The 15390-nt window shown below is 44.6% G+C and overlaps 1 protein-coding gene across 1 annotated transcript in view; it reads left to right on the top strand.

Moving 5' to 3' along the window:
• The first annotated feature begins 740 nt into the window (after positions 1 to 740).
• MTG1 (mitochondrial ribosome associated GTPase 1) overlaps positions 741 to 15390 on the top strand; it is a 408689-nt gene continuing 394039 nt past the window's right edge. The window contains exon 1 of the mRNA XM_040435854.1: positions 741 to 890. Within this exon, the coding sequence (XP_040291788.1) occupies positions 806 to 890 (85 nt within the window). The 5' untranslated portion in view covers positions 741 to 805. The remainder of the gene's footprint in view (positions 891 to 15390) is intronic.

Here is a 15390-nt window from a genome sequence, read left to right as displayed (position 1 = left end):
CCCCTCTGCATACAATATTACACAAGTTCCCGCCTCTGCATACAATATTACATGACCCCCTGCACACATTATGCAGCCCCCCTCCACATACAATATTACCCAGCCCCTCCACTTCTGCATACAATATTACACGTTACCCCCCCTGTATACAAAATTATGCAACCCCCTTCTGCAAACAATATTACAGATTCCCCCCTGCATACAATATTACAAGCCTTCCCCCCTGTATACAATATTAAACGCCCCCCCCCCCCCCCCCCACAAACAATATTACATAACACCCCACTGCCTACAAAATTAAACGGGGGTCCCTCTGCATACACTATTACATGACCCCCCTGCATACAATATTAAACACGCCCCCCTCTGCATAAGATATTACACAACCACCCCTGCATAAGATATTACATGACACCCCTCTGTATACAAAATTAAAGGAGGGCCCCCCTGCATACAATATTACATGACCCCCCCTCTGCATACAATATTAAACAGGCCTACCCCTCTGCATACAATATTAAAACGGCCCCCTCCACCTCTGCATACAATATTAAATAGGGCCCCCTCTGCATACAATATTACACGACCCCTCTATGAGTGATAAGCAGCCATCCGTGACCTGCTCTGCAAACAGCCGGAGCTCTCCAGCTTCCGACCCTTCTGTAATCTGTAACGCTGCCGATTCAGAGTCACGTGACAATATAATGTCACGTGACCCAGTGACGTCAGGAGGTCAGTTTCCTGTATGGAGTTTAGCCACTACCCTTTAATTTAGCTTCTAGGCAGTCGAACTTGAGCTGTGGCTATGAGGCTTTCGTTTCTTCTTTGCCGGCCTTTTGACTTTGGGCAGCGAGATGTCGCACATTGGTTTCCAGGACATATGGCTAAGGGTGAGCTGAACAGCTAACTGGTTTATATGAATGTGCAGAGTAGAGAGTTTTAAGAAGGGCATGTCCAAACTGTTCAGTGCTAGAATTCAAATTAATCTATAAATATCATTGTAACAACGAAACGTATCGCACATCGGCTAGTTTCACACTTGCGGCAGGACGGATCCGACATGCTGTTTAGCATGTCGGATCCGTCCTGTGGCTGTTCGCCGTGCCCCCGCTCCGTCCCCATTGACTATAATGGGGATGGGGGCGGAGCTCCGGCGCAGCACGGCGGTGCACGGAGAAAGCCGCCGGACTAAAAAACCTGACATGCAGTAATTTTAGTCCGGCGGCCTTAAGCCGTGCACCGCCGTGCTGCGCCGGAGCTCCGCCCCCATCCCCATTATAGTCAATGGGGACGGAGCGGCGGCCCGGGGGCACGGCGAAACAGCCGCAGGACGGATCCGACATGGTGAACAGCCTGTCGGATCCGTCCTGCCGCAAGTGTGAAAATACCCGTACTTTCACACTCTTTTCCGGCATAGAGTTCCGTCCTAGGGGCTCAATACCGGAAAAGAACTGATCAGTTTTATCCCCATGCATTCTGAATGGAGAGCATTCTGTTCAGGATGCATCAGGATGTCTTCAGTTCAATCTTTTTGACTGATCAGGACAGAGATAAAACCGCAGCATGCTACGGTTTTATCTCCGGCCCAAAAAAAACTGAACACTTGCCTGTTTTTTCCATTGGAATGTATTAGTGCCAAAATACCGGAATGCCGGATCCGTCCTTATGCGCAGACCGGAAAAAATAAATGCCGGATACGTTTTTCCGGAGGACACTGGAAAGACGGATCTGGCATTTCAATGCATTTGTAAGACGGATCAGGATCCTGATCAGTCTTACAAATGCTATCAGTTGGCATACGTTTTGACGGATCCGGCAGGCAGTTCCTGGGACGGATCTGCTTTCCGGATCACTCTGCCACAAGTGTGAAAGTACCCAGAGATCCTGAATGCTGGACAGACTTGAGATGATTACAGAATATAACAGTATAATAGTTACTTTGCAGACATATGTAGAGTTTTTATAATAGCAATAAACTCAGAGCAGGAATACAAGGTTAACCCAATCCGATCTCTAGTGTGTCCCTGCCTAAGTGCTGTATTAGGGCTCATGTGCTGGCCGTTCAGTGCAATTCACAGCAATTCACAGTCCCTAATGCACGGTCAAAAGCCGTACGGTTTCTGCAGACAGATGCAGACCAATTCAACTTGAATGGGTCTGTGGTCTGTCCACACCACAAAAAAATAGAACGTTTTTTTTGCGGTGCTGGGGCACGGAGAGAAACCCCACGGAAGTACTCTGTAGTGGGTCTGTGCCTAAGTGAATGGGTTCACATCCGTGATACTGTGCAAAAACTCCCGTGGCCCGTATATAGCATACCCGCTGTTTGCAGGCCGCAATACTGGCCCGGCCGGCACACTTTGTGTGCAGATTTAGCAGACAATTGTTGGGAAGGAACAATTGCCTGCTTATCAGTGAAAGAGATAGCTGCATGTAGATGCAGCGATCACCTCCACAGTATAAGCAGGAGTGATCGGTAATGATATTGCTCAACCCCATGAAGAACCATTAGCACATTCTGCTGCCGGCAAATAATGATTTTTGTGACTGCATGAAATATGCGATCACCCAGTGAACGAGCTTTTGCTCGTTCATCAGGTACGCAGTAGCATCTTTAGGCCCCTTGCAGACGTGCGTTACTCCCGCAGCGAGTCCGCATCGCAGCACCCGGCTGGACCTCCCAGAACTGACGGGATTCACATAGCGTTAAATAGATTTATGATGCTATGTAATCCTTACCGTTCTGGAATGTATTGGATAACACTGGCACCATTATGCCAGTGTTATCCAATACATTCCAGAACGGTAAGGGTTACATAGCATTATAAATCAATATAATGCTTATGTGACCCTCGGCAGCGCTGGGAGGTCAGGCCGGGAGCTGCGTTGGGAGCTGTGGGAGGAACGCTCGTCTGCAAGGGGCCTTACACTGCCAGATCATCACTAATGAGTAGTGTTGACTGAGCGACCTTCTGTTTTCAAGTTCGGCGTACAAGGTTCGGGTTTGGGATATCTAAGAATTTCATCATGGATTCTGCTACCATAAAGGAATTCTTAGATAACCCGAACCTTGTACTTCGAACTTGAAAACAGAAGTTCGCTCATCCCTACTAACGAGCATTCCTACAAACGCTTGTTAGCAATTATCTGGCTGATCCTTTCCAGTGTTATACAGCCCTAACTGATAAAATACTTGCCTGGAAAATGTCATTACAGCAGTTTCTCAAACAACCCAAATGTCAGTTTCAAACTGTCACGGACGTACTGAGACATACGGATGTTCCTGTGACAGGAGATCAGAGAGACTGGCAACACTTGGATTGATTTGACATGTTTTCCTTTTGGATAAAATGACGTCTGTGTTGTTTCTGGTGCTTGCCACACCTTCTTTCCCCAGGTGTGGCTATTGTGGTCATTTAACCCCTTAAAGACGGTGCGTACATGTACGGCGCGCTGATCGGGCGGTTGCAGGAGCTGTGTCCGCCCGATCAGTGGCAGGGGTCCGGCAGTCATTGATAGCCGGACCCCTGCTGTATGCGCCGGCATCGGTGAAAACACAGATGCCGGCACATTAACTCTCACACTACTGCGGTCAGGGCTGACCGCGGCACGTGCACGATCCTCCCGGGTCCAGGGTGGCCATCGGGTCCCCGCACTGCTGTAACGGGGAACTGATGGCAGGGAAGGCAGCCCGATGCCTTACTTGGGCATCGTGGCTCCCTACCGTGACAACCTGTCAGATCCGCAATTATATAGACTAAATGAGACCTCACAGCGCACGTGCGACATTTACTTCAATAGTGACACTATCAGATGGCCCTAGAAGACCTAACTACGTCTTTTTCCATGTGCTGTTTCTTGATTTATTAAAACTTTACTTTTATTTATTTACTTTCTTTAAAACAGGTTCTAAGAACCTGTTTTAAAGAAAGTGAATAAATAAAAGTAAAGTTTTAATAAATCAAGAAACAGCACATGGAAAAAGACGTAGTTAGAACCTGTGAGATCCAGCCCCCTGGATTTCACAGGCAGGAAGCTGTAAGTGTATTATAGTGTGTAATTCACTTACAGCCAATGCATTACAATACAGAAGTATTGTAATGCATTGTAAAGGGGATTATACCCCCAAAATTTGAAGTTCCAGAGTGGGTAAACAAATAAAGTGAAAAAAAAAAGTAAAAAAAAAATGTTTAACAATTTTTTTTTTAAAGTTTCAAGTTAAAAAACAAAACTAAAAAAAGCATCCTTTTCCCAAAATAAAGTAAATTCTTATTTTTTTTAAATAAAGTAGACATATTAGATATCGCCACGTCCATGTCAACTGGCTCTATAAAAATATCACATGACCTAACCCCTCAAGTGAACACGGTCAAAAAAAAAAAAAAAAATGCTAAAAAAAACTGTTTTTTGTCACCTTACATCACTAAAAGTGCAACACCAAGCAATCAAAAAGGCATATGCCCTCCAAAATAGTACCAATCTAACGGTCACCTCATCCCGCAAAAAATGAGCCCCAAACTAAGACAATTACCCAAAAAATTAAAAAACTATGGCTCAAAGGTTTCAAAATTGCTTTTACTGTGTTAAATGTGAAAGAATTTTAAAAAGTAGACATATTGGGTATCACCGTGTCCGTAACAACCTGCTCTAAAAAAAATACCACATGACCTAAGTTACCTAACCCCTCAGATGAACACCGAAAAAAAAAAAGTGTCAAAAAAGCTATTTTTTTTTGTCACCTTACATCACAAAAAGTGTAATATCAAGCCATCAAAAAGTCATATGCACCCCAAAATAGTGCCAATCAAACCGTCATCTCATCCTGCAAAAATGAGATCTTACCTAAGACAATCGCCCAAAAAATAAAAAAATAAACTATGGCTCTCAGACTATGATGGCAACAAAACTTCTTGCAGACAGTGAAACTTTGAGACCACCGCCTCTGAAAAACCTTTTTTCCTTAACAATTCCCGCTCAGGTTCTAAGCTGCCAGACGTAGTTGTGCCGACCTGGGGTGGAAGACTGGACCCTGATGGAGAAGGTCTTGGAAAGGCGGCAGGATCCAATAATTTCCTGCTGACATGTTCAATAGTAGGGGGAACCAAGATCTTCTTGGCCAGTACGGATCCACTAGAATTAGTTTGGACTTTTCTTGTAACACTTTTGATAGAATCCTGGGTATTAGGGAAAATGGGGAAATACGTACAGGATGTCGTTCGGCCAAGGATGGGAGAGTGCATCCACGAACAAAGGGTGGTCTTTGTTGGATAGGGAACAAAATTTCTCCGTCTGTCTGTTCTGCCGAGTCGCAAACAGGTCTAGGTGTCGAATCTACCACTTCTTTATTATCTGAAGGAATATTTGTCGATTTAAGCACCATTCTCCTTCTTTCAAAGTGTCCCTGCTTAGAAAGTGTGCGATCCTGTTGTCTTTCCCCCTTATATGAACCGCTGTAATTGACTGAATACTTTTTTTCTGCCCATAGAAAGATTTTCCTTGATACTTTTGCCAGGGATGCACTCTTTGTACGTCCCTGTTTGTTCAGGTAGGTGACGGTAGTGATGTTGTCTGATAGGATTTTTATATCTTTTCCTTTCATTTCTAACTGAAGAGCTTTTAGGGCTTCCCACACTGCTGATGATTCCCTTAGATTTGAGGAGGATAGTCTTAGATCGTGACACCACGTTCCCTGTACTACGGATACGTCTGAATGAGCCCCCCAACCGGATCTGCTGGCATCTGTTGTTATTGGGCTATCTGTCGCCATGACACTCCGTTGCATAGGTTTCTTCTGTCTAGCCACCATATTGAAGAGTTTTTTTACCTGTTGAGGGACTCTCACTTTCTTTTCTAATGAGAGCATGGTCTTGTTCCAGTTTTTTAACATGAACGTTTGTAGGACCCCGAGAGTGTGCTTGAGCCCATCTTACTGCTGGAATTGAAGATGACATAAGGCCCAGCACCTTCATCACTACCCGAATGGTCACTTTTTTCTTGCTCCAAAAGAGAGAAATTTCCTGATTTAGATTTTTGCAAAATTTTCTACAGGGAGGAAAGTCTTCATAAGATGTGAGTCCAACAACATTCCAAGAAAAACTTTCCTTTTTTCGTGATGAAGATCTGATTTTTCTAAATTTATAATCCAGTCTAGGTCTTTCAGATCCTGCTGTACTATGTTCAAGTGATACTCTAAATTTACTTTTGATTTTGCGGCAATGAGGAAATCGTCCAGATAAGGGATAACAAGTATCCCCTTCTGATGTAGGCTTGCTACTACTTCTGACATTACTTTTGAAAAGACTCTGGGGGCTGATGTAAGGCCAAAGGGAAGGACCTGGAATTAAAAGTGAAAAACTTTTTTTCCCGACCGCAAATCTCAGATATTTGTGGTGACTGCTGCATATAGGAATATGATAATAGGCATCGGCAAGGTCCAAGGTTGCCATATAAACGTCTTTTTCGAGAAGGTTTATTGGAGATTTTATTGTTTCCATCTTGAAATGTTTGTACTGGACCTGGCAATTTAAGCCCTTTAAATGTATAATTGCTCTGTGAGCCATTTGTTTTTCTGAAGTAATATCATCAATTGATTTATGAGCACTGACTGCTCTGTTTTTAATTCTTTGGTAATGCAAAAAACAATCTGAGGAGGGGAGGAAAATTCTATTTTTAGACCTGACTATATTACGTCTAATACCCAGGGGGATCTGGAGATTTTTTTCCCATGCTGGAAATATATATATTTTTTTTAGCCTTCCTCCCACTGGCGTCATTGACTGCTAGGTTTTTGGGAGGAAATTGCTGGGCTAAAGAGAAAACCTCTACCTGACTGCCATCTTCCTGAAAAAACAATTTTTCTGGTCCTGTCTGCCCCTTGTGGAGGAGCCGCGAAATTCCGTCTTTGACATAGTAACATAACATAGTAACATAGTACATAAGGCCGAAAAAAGACATTTGTCCATCCAGTTCGGCCTGTGATCCTGCAAGTTGATCCAAAGGAAGGCAAAAAAAAAAAACCCTGTGAGGTAGAAGCCAATTTTCCTCACTTTAGGGGAATAAAAAATTCCTTCCCGACTCCAATCAGGCAATCACAATAGCTCCCTGAATCAACGACCCCTCTCTAGTAGCTATAGCCTGTAATATTATTACACTCCAGGAATACATCCAAGCCCCTCTTGAATTCCTTTATTGCACTCACCATCACCACCTCCTCAGGCAGAGAGTTCCATAGTCTCACTGCTCTTACCGTAAAGAACCCTTTTCTATGTTTGTGTACAAACCTTCTTTCCTCCAAACGCAGAGCATGTCCCCTCGTCACAGTCCTGGGGATAAATAGATGATGGGATAGATCTCTGTACTGCCCCCTGATATATTTATAGATAGTAATTAGATCTCCCCTTAGTCGTCTTTTTTCTAACGTGAATAACCCTAATTTTGATAATCTTTCAGGGTACTGTAGTTGCCCCATTCCTGTTATTACTTTAGTCGCCCTCCTCTGGACCCTCTCCAGCTCTGCTATGTCTGCCTTGTTCACAGGAGCCCAGAACTGTACACAGTACTCCATGTGTGGTCTGACTAATGATTTGTAAATTGGTAGGACTATGTTCTCATCACGGGCATCTATGCCCCTTTTGATGCAACCCATTATCTTATTGGCCTTGGCAGCAGCTGCCTGACAATGGTTTTTGCAGCTTAGTTTGCTGTTTATTAAAATTCATAGATCCTTGTCCATGTCAGTGTTACCGAGTTTTTTACCATTTAGTATTTACGGGTGACTTGCATTATTCCTTCCCATGTGCATAACTTTACATTTGTCAGTGTTAAACCTCATCTGCCACTTATCTGCCCAAGTCTCCAATCTATCCAGATTCCTCTGTAGTAGTATACTGTCGTCTTCAGTGTTAATTACTTTACACAGTTTAGTGTCATCTGCGAAAATTTATATTTTACTATGCAAGCCTTCTACAAGATCATTAATAAATATATTGACATGATATTTGACAAAAACTTTTAGGTTCTGTCGGCAAACCTTTTTTCCTATTTGTGTCTTTTTCAAGTATATCATCGAGTACAGACCCTAATACTCTGTCTCCCTCACAGGGGATACCGCATAACTTATTTTTTTAAACGGAATCCCCTGACCAAGACCTCAGCCACACCGCTCTTCTAGTGGCATTAGAGAGGGCTGCAGATCTGGCCGCCAGTTGTACGGTATCTATGGGGGCATCCGCCAGAAAATTCGCCGCCTGCTTAAACATAGGTAAGGAGGCAATAATATCCTCCCTTGGAGTACCTGCCACTGAATGCTGCTCCATCTGGTTAATCCAAATAGCCATGGACCTGTCAGTATAAGTGGCCGCTACACTTGGACTTAAAATGGCCATAGAAGCTTCCCAGGATCTTTTTAAAAGAGCTTTACTTTTTTTGTCCATGGGACCTACATTCTCAAAAGGGAGAGCAGATTTTTTAGATATTTTTGCTACCGGAGCATCTACTTTAGGGCATTTATCCCAAAGGGTAGTATCCTCCTCTGAAAACGGATACTTTCTCTTAGAAATTCTAGAGACTCCGGTATTCTTTTCTGGGTCCGATCATTCTTTGTTAATACGTTTGATAATATTAGAATGGAGGGGAAAAACGATTTTCTTTTTTTCCCCCCAAACCTCTAAACATAAGTTCCTGTACGGATTTTTGTTGTTTAGAGTCTTCCAGGTTTAAAGTCGCCCTTATGGTTTTTAAAAGAGAATCTGTCTCTACAATGGAACAAAGGGGACGACCAGACTCCTCTTCAGAGGATTCAGAGTTGGACTCAGAAAGTAACTCCACTTCATCAAAATCTTCCTCCTGCAGATCTATTTCAGAAGGGGCGGATGCTGCTGACATGGAGGTGGAAGGTTTTTGAGAAGTGGACGCCAGTTTAGAGTCCACAGCGCTGCTTACTTCCTCTTTGATAAAGTGAAACAAATCTGTTACAATAGTCATTTATAACCCCCCCAGGGGAGGAGAGCTTACCAGGCGGAGGGCTTTGGTCGGGTCTGCAGATCTCCGGACGCTGTTTGAATCCCCTGGAGTAGACATTATCCACTGCTTCTGCTGTTCAGCACGACATGGGAAAAAGGCACTTCTTCCCTCTCTTTTAAAGTGCTCGTTGTCTAGGGGAAGTATGCCGGCACCAGCGTTTCCGAGATCTCGCGCCCACTGAGATCTCGTCTGCAATCACGTGACCCGCCTGTCCTCTCACGATATTTCGCACGGACATTGCCCGGGGCTGCACCCACCGGAGGACTTATGCCAGAGAACCAGGAAGGGCCACACCGCGAACCCCGCGGCCCTGTTCTCCGCCCAACACAAGAGGAACTACGATCTTCAGCCGGGCGCTAAGAAACGAACTCCTGCCAAAGCGCAGCCTTTGCAGGAGGATCTCCACACATCCCAGAGGGACAGGAAACAACTGGAGCAGGTAAGGGGAGGGTGCTATTTAAAGATCTCCACGTTGTTTCCTGTCCCTGGGGGAGGCGGGGTAACCCTCCTGTGAATCCATGCCACTGTGGAGGCATTTGGAAAACAGCAACTTTTTGTTTCCTTGCCTCACAAAGAGTGTAATATAGAGCAACTAAAAATCATATGTCCCCTAAAATAGTACCAACAAAACTGCCACCTTATCCCATAGTCTTTTTTTGGAGTTTCTACGCTAGGGGTGCATCAGGGTGTCTTCAAATGTGACATGGCAACTTAAAATTATCCCAGTGAAATCTGCATTCCAAAAACCATATGGCGTTCTTTTCCTTCTGCGCCCTGCCGTGTGCCCGTACAGCAGTTTACGACCACATATGGGGTGTTTCTGTAAACTACAGAATCAGGGCAATAAATATTGAGTTTTGTTTGGCTGTTAACCCTTGCTTTGTTAGTGGGAAAAAATGGATTAAAATGGAAAATCAGCCAAAAGTGTGAAATTCTGAAATGTCATCTACATTTTTCTTTAATTCTTGTGGAACACCTAAAGGGTTAACATAGTTTGTAAAATCAGTTTTGAATACCTTGAGGGGTGTAATTTCTAAAATGGGGCCATTTATGGGTGGTTTCTATTATGTAAGCCTCACAAAGTGACTTCAGACCTGAACTGGTGCTTTTTTCACTATTAAACTGGCTGACATTCAAAGTGCTAATGTCAGCTGCACCTAACTATGCTATTCTTGTGATTATTCATGCCCCCGTTACTGCAAATTAGCCTCTAGGAGCAGGGGGGCGTTGCTTTTTCTCCTACAGGCTCCATTCTCCCACCTCATTACACCCCCTCCAAGTCTTGATTGACAGGGCCAGGCAGCGTTCGCATCATCCTGCCGCCCCGGTGCGCTGGGGAAATCTTGCGCCGTTCAGTGTTCGGCGCAGGCGCGGTGAGGGAAGGACACTTGCCGGCTGCCATCACCGCGCCTGCAACGAATACTGAACGGCGCGAGATTTCCCCAGCGCACAGGGGCGGCAGGAGGATGCGAACGCTACCTGGCCCTGTCAATCAAGACTTGGAGGGCATGAGATGGGAGAACAGAGCGTCTAGGAGCAGGAGCAACGCACCCCTTGCTCCTAGAGGTTAATTTGCATGTTATAAATGAATGCTGCAGTAACGGGGGCATTAATAATCACAAGAATAGCATAGTTAGGTGCAGCTGACATTAGCACATCAGTAATGTCAGCCAGTTTAATAGTGAAAGTTCTAGTGACAGAAACCCTATAAAAAGTGGGTTTTGGAAATTTTCGGAAAAATTTCAAGATTTGCTTCTAAACTTCTAAGCCTTCTAACGTCCCCAAAAAAAAGAAAATGTTATTTGCAAAATGATCCAAACATGAAGTAGACATATGGGAAATGTAAAGTAATAACTATTTTAGGAGGTATCACTATCTGATATAAAAGCAGAGAAATAGAAATTGTGAAAATTGCACATTTTTCTACATTTTAGGTACATTTGGCATTTTTTTATAAATAAAAATTAAAGATTTTGACTAAAAATTTATCACTGTCATGAAGTAGAATATATGATGAGAAAACTATCTCAGAATGACTTGGATAAGTAAAAGCGTTTTCAAGTTATCACCACATAAAGTAACACATGTCAGATTTGCAAAGAATGGCCTGGTCCTTAAGGTGAAAAATGGCAGGGTCCTGAAGGGGTTAACCTTCTCTATTTATTGTTTCTCCCACTATGGCCAAAAAGTTTGGCGCACAAGGTTCGGGTTATCTAAGAATTCCGTTAAGGATTCTGCTACCAGGGACCATAAGTTATGGTCCATGGTAGCGGAATCCATAACGGAATTCGTAGATAACCCGAACCTTGTTCGCCAAACTTTAAAGAGGACCTTTCACCGATTCTTACCCTATGAACTAACTATACAGATATGTAGAGCGGCGCCCAGGGATCTCACTGCACTTACTATTATCCCTGGGCGCCGCTCCGTTCTCCCGTTATGCCCTCCGGTATCTCCGCTCACTAAGTTATAGTAGGCGGAGATACCAGTCCCTAAGTTATGGTAGGCGGAGTCTGCCCTAGCGCTGGCCAATCGCATTGCAGAGCTCACAGCCTGGGAGAAAATAACCTCCCAGGCTGTGAGCTCTGCGCTGCGATTGGCCAGCGCTAGGGCAGACTCCGCCTACCATAACTTAGGGACTGGTATCTCCGCCTACTATAACTTAGTGAGCGGAGATACCGGAGGGCATAGCAGGAGAACGGAGCGGCGCCCGGGGATAATAGTAAGTGCAGTGAGATCCCCGGGCGCCGCTCCACATGTCTGTATACTTAGTTCATAGGGTAAGAATCGGTGAAAGGTCCTCTTTAAAGCACAAGTTTGCTCAACACTAGTGTACTTATTGCCTTGAACTGCTAAGCAGAAGATAGCGTTTTTCCCACAAAACTATTTATGGTAACTTAATTAATTAATTTTTCTGCTCAGTGCAGCTTTAGGCCCCTTTCACACGGAAGGTGAACGCATTGCACCCACACTGAATCCGGACCCATTCACTTCAATGGGGCTGTGCAGATAAGCGCTGATTTTCACGCATCACTTGTGCGTTGCATGAAAATCGCAGCATGTTCTATATTCTGCAATTTTCACGCAACGCAGGCCCCATAGAAATGAATAGGTATGCGTGAAAATCGCATAGCATCCGCAAGCAAGTGCGGATGCAATGCGATATTCACGCATGGTTGCTAGGAGATGATGTTAGTAAATTGATAAGTCAATTTACTGTATTATTTTCCCTTATAACATGGTTATAAAGGAATATAATAGCATTCTTAATACAGAATGCTTACTAAAATGTTGCTTGAGGGGTTAAAAAAATAATAATAAAATTAATTCACCTCATCCTTTTGTTCACGCAGCCGGCATTGTCTTCTTTCTTCATCTTTTAGGACCTGCAAAACGGAAAATAATAAAATATACAGAACACCTAACCCGAACTTCAGTGAAGAAGTCCGGGTTCGGGTCTGGTTACCACATTCATTTTTTTATCACGCGCGTGAACCATACAACGCAATCGCAGTCAAAACTGACTGAAATTGCGTGTGCACTCGCGCAGGTTTCCCGCAATGCACGCGCGACATATCCGGAGCAAATCTGGGACGCTCGTGTGAAAGAGGCCTTAGGATTCCAGATGTTGGTCCTATCAGTGGTTGACTTCCTTCCTTAACCACTACAGGACCGCCGTACGCAGGATTGCGTCTTTGCGGCTGCCCTGTTATTCTGGGTGGACGCGCCGGCGCGTCCTCTCGCGAGACGCGAGATTTCCTGTGAACGCGCGCACACAGGCGTGCGCGTTCACAGGAACCGGAGGTATACTAGCTGATCTACAGCGCCTTAAAAGGTATATTGGACGCTGTTTTGATAACAGCGTCTAATATACCTGCTACCTGGTCCTCTAGTGGTCCCTTTTGCTTTGATCGACCACCAGAGGACACAGGCAGCTCTGTAATAAGTAGCACCAAACACCACTACACTACACCCCCCCGTCACTTATTAACCCCTGATCACCCCATATTAGACTCCCTGATCACCCCCCTGTAAGGCTCCATTCAGACGTCCGTATGTGTTTTACGGATCCGATCCATGGATCTGCGGATCCGCAAAACACATACGGACGTCTGAATGGAGCCTTACAGGGGGGTGATCAATGACATATAGCCCATATAGACTCCCTGATCACCCCCTGTCATTGATCACCCCCTTGTAAGGCTGGCTCCATTCAGAGGTCCATATGTGTTTTGCGGATCCACGGATCCATGGATCGGATCCGCAAAACACATACAGACGTCTGAATGAAGCCTTACAGGGGGGTGATCAATGACAGGGGGATGATCACCCCATATAGACTCCCTGATCACCCCCCTGTCATTGATCACCCCCCTGTAAGGCTCCATTCAGACGTCCGTATGTGTTTTACGGATCCGATCCATGGATCTGCGGATCCGCAAAACACATACGGACGTCTGAATGGAGCCTTACAGGGGGGTGATCAATGACATATAGCCCATATAGACTCCCTGATCACCCCCTGTCATTGATCACCCCCTTGTAAGGCTGGCTCCATTCAGAGGTCCATATGTGTTTTGCGGATCCACGGATCCATGGATCGGATCCGCAAAACACATACAGACGTCTGAATGGAGCCTTACAGGGGGGTGATCAATGACAGGGGGATTATCACCCCATATAGACTCCCTGATCACCCCCCTGTCATTGATCACCCCCCTGTAAGGCTCCATTCAGACGTCCGTATGTGTTTTGCGGATCCGATCCGTGGATCCGCAAAACACATATGGACCTCTGAATGAAGCCACCCTTACAAGGGGGTGATCAATGACAGGGGGTGATCAGGGAGTCTATATGGGCTATATGTCATTGATCACCCTCCTGTAAGGCTCCATTCAGACGTCCGTATGTGTTTTGCGGATCCATGGATCGGATCCGCAAAACACATACGGACGTCTGAATGGAGCCTGACAGGGGGGTGATCAATGACGGGGTGGTGATCACCCCATATAGACTCCCTGATCACCCCCCTGTCATTGATCACCCCCCTGTAAGGCTCCATTCAGACATTTTTTTGGCACAAGTTAGCGGAAATTTCTATTTTTAAATTTAGTTATTTTGGGGTTTTTTCTTACAAAGTCTCATATTCCACTAACTTGTGACAAAAAATAAAATCTCACATGGACTCACCATACCCCGCACGGAATCCAAATGCGTAAAATTTTTTAGACATTTATATTCCAGACTTCTTCTCACGCTTTAGGGCCCCTAAAATGCCAGGGCAGTATAAATACCCCACATGTGACCCCATTTTGGAAAGAAGACACCTCAAGGTATTTTGTGAGGGGCATGGCGAGTTCATGTAAAATTTTATTTTTTGGCACAAGTTAGTGGAAAGGGAGACTGTGAGAAAAAACAAAAAAAATCAATTTCCGCTAACTTGTGCCAAAAAAAAAAAACTTCTGTGAACTCGCCATGCCCCTCACGGAATACCTTGGGGTGTCTTCTTTCCAAAATGGGGTCACATGTGGGGTATTTATACTGCTCTGGCATTTTAGGGGCCCTAAAGCGTGAGAAGAAGTCTGGGATCCAAATGTCTAAAAATGCCCTCCTAAAAGTAATTTGGGCCCCTTTGCGCATCTAGGCTGCAAAAAAGTGTCACATGTGGTATCGCCGTACTCGGGAGAAGTTGGGCAATGTGTTTTGGGGTGTCATTTTACATATACCCATGCTGGGTGAGATAAATATCTCTCTAAAAGACAACTTTTCCCATTTTTTTTTTTTTTATACAAAGTTGTCATTTGACAGAGATATTTCTCTCACCCAGCATGGGTATATGTAAAAAGACACCCCAAAATACCATTGCCCAACTTCTCCTGAGTACGGCGATACCACATGTGTGACACTTTTTTGGCAGCCTAGGTGGGCAAAGGGGCCCACATTCCAAAGAGCACCTTTAGGATTTCACAGGGCATTTTTTACACATTTTGATTTCAAACTACTTCTCACGCATTAGGGCCCCTAAAATGCCAGGGCAGTATAACTACCCCACAAGTGACCCCATTTTGGAAAGAAGACACCCCAAGATATTTCGTGATGGGCATAGGGAGTTCATGGAAGTTTTTATTTTTTGTCACAAGTTAGTGGAATATGAGACTTTGTAAGAAAAAAAAATAAAAATCATCATTTTCCGCTAACTTGTGGCAAAAAATAAAAGTTCTATGAACTCACTATGCCCATCAGCGAATATCTTAGGGTGTCTACTTTCCGAAATGGGGTCATTTGTGGGGTGTTTTTACTGTCTGGGCATTGTAGAACCTCAGGAAACATGACAGGTGCTCAGAAAGTCAGAGCTGCTTCAAAAAGCGG

This window comes from Bufo bufo, chromosome 6, assembly GCF_905171765.1.
Source record: "Bufo bufo chromosome 6, aBufBuf1.1, whole genome shotgun sequence".
Taxonomy (NCBI): domain Eukaryota; kingdom Metazoa; phylum Chordata; class Amphibia; order Anura; family Bufonidae; genus Bufo; species Bufo bufo.
Note: the sequence above shows the minus strand (reverse complement) of the source record. Positions and strands in the feature narration are given on the sequence as shown.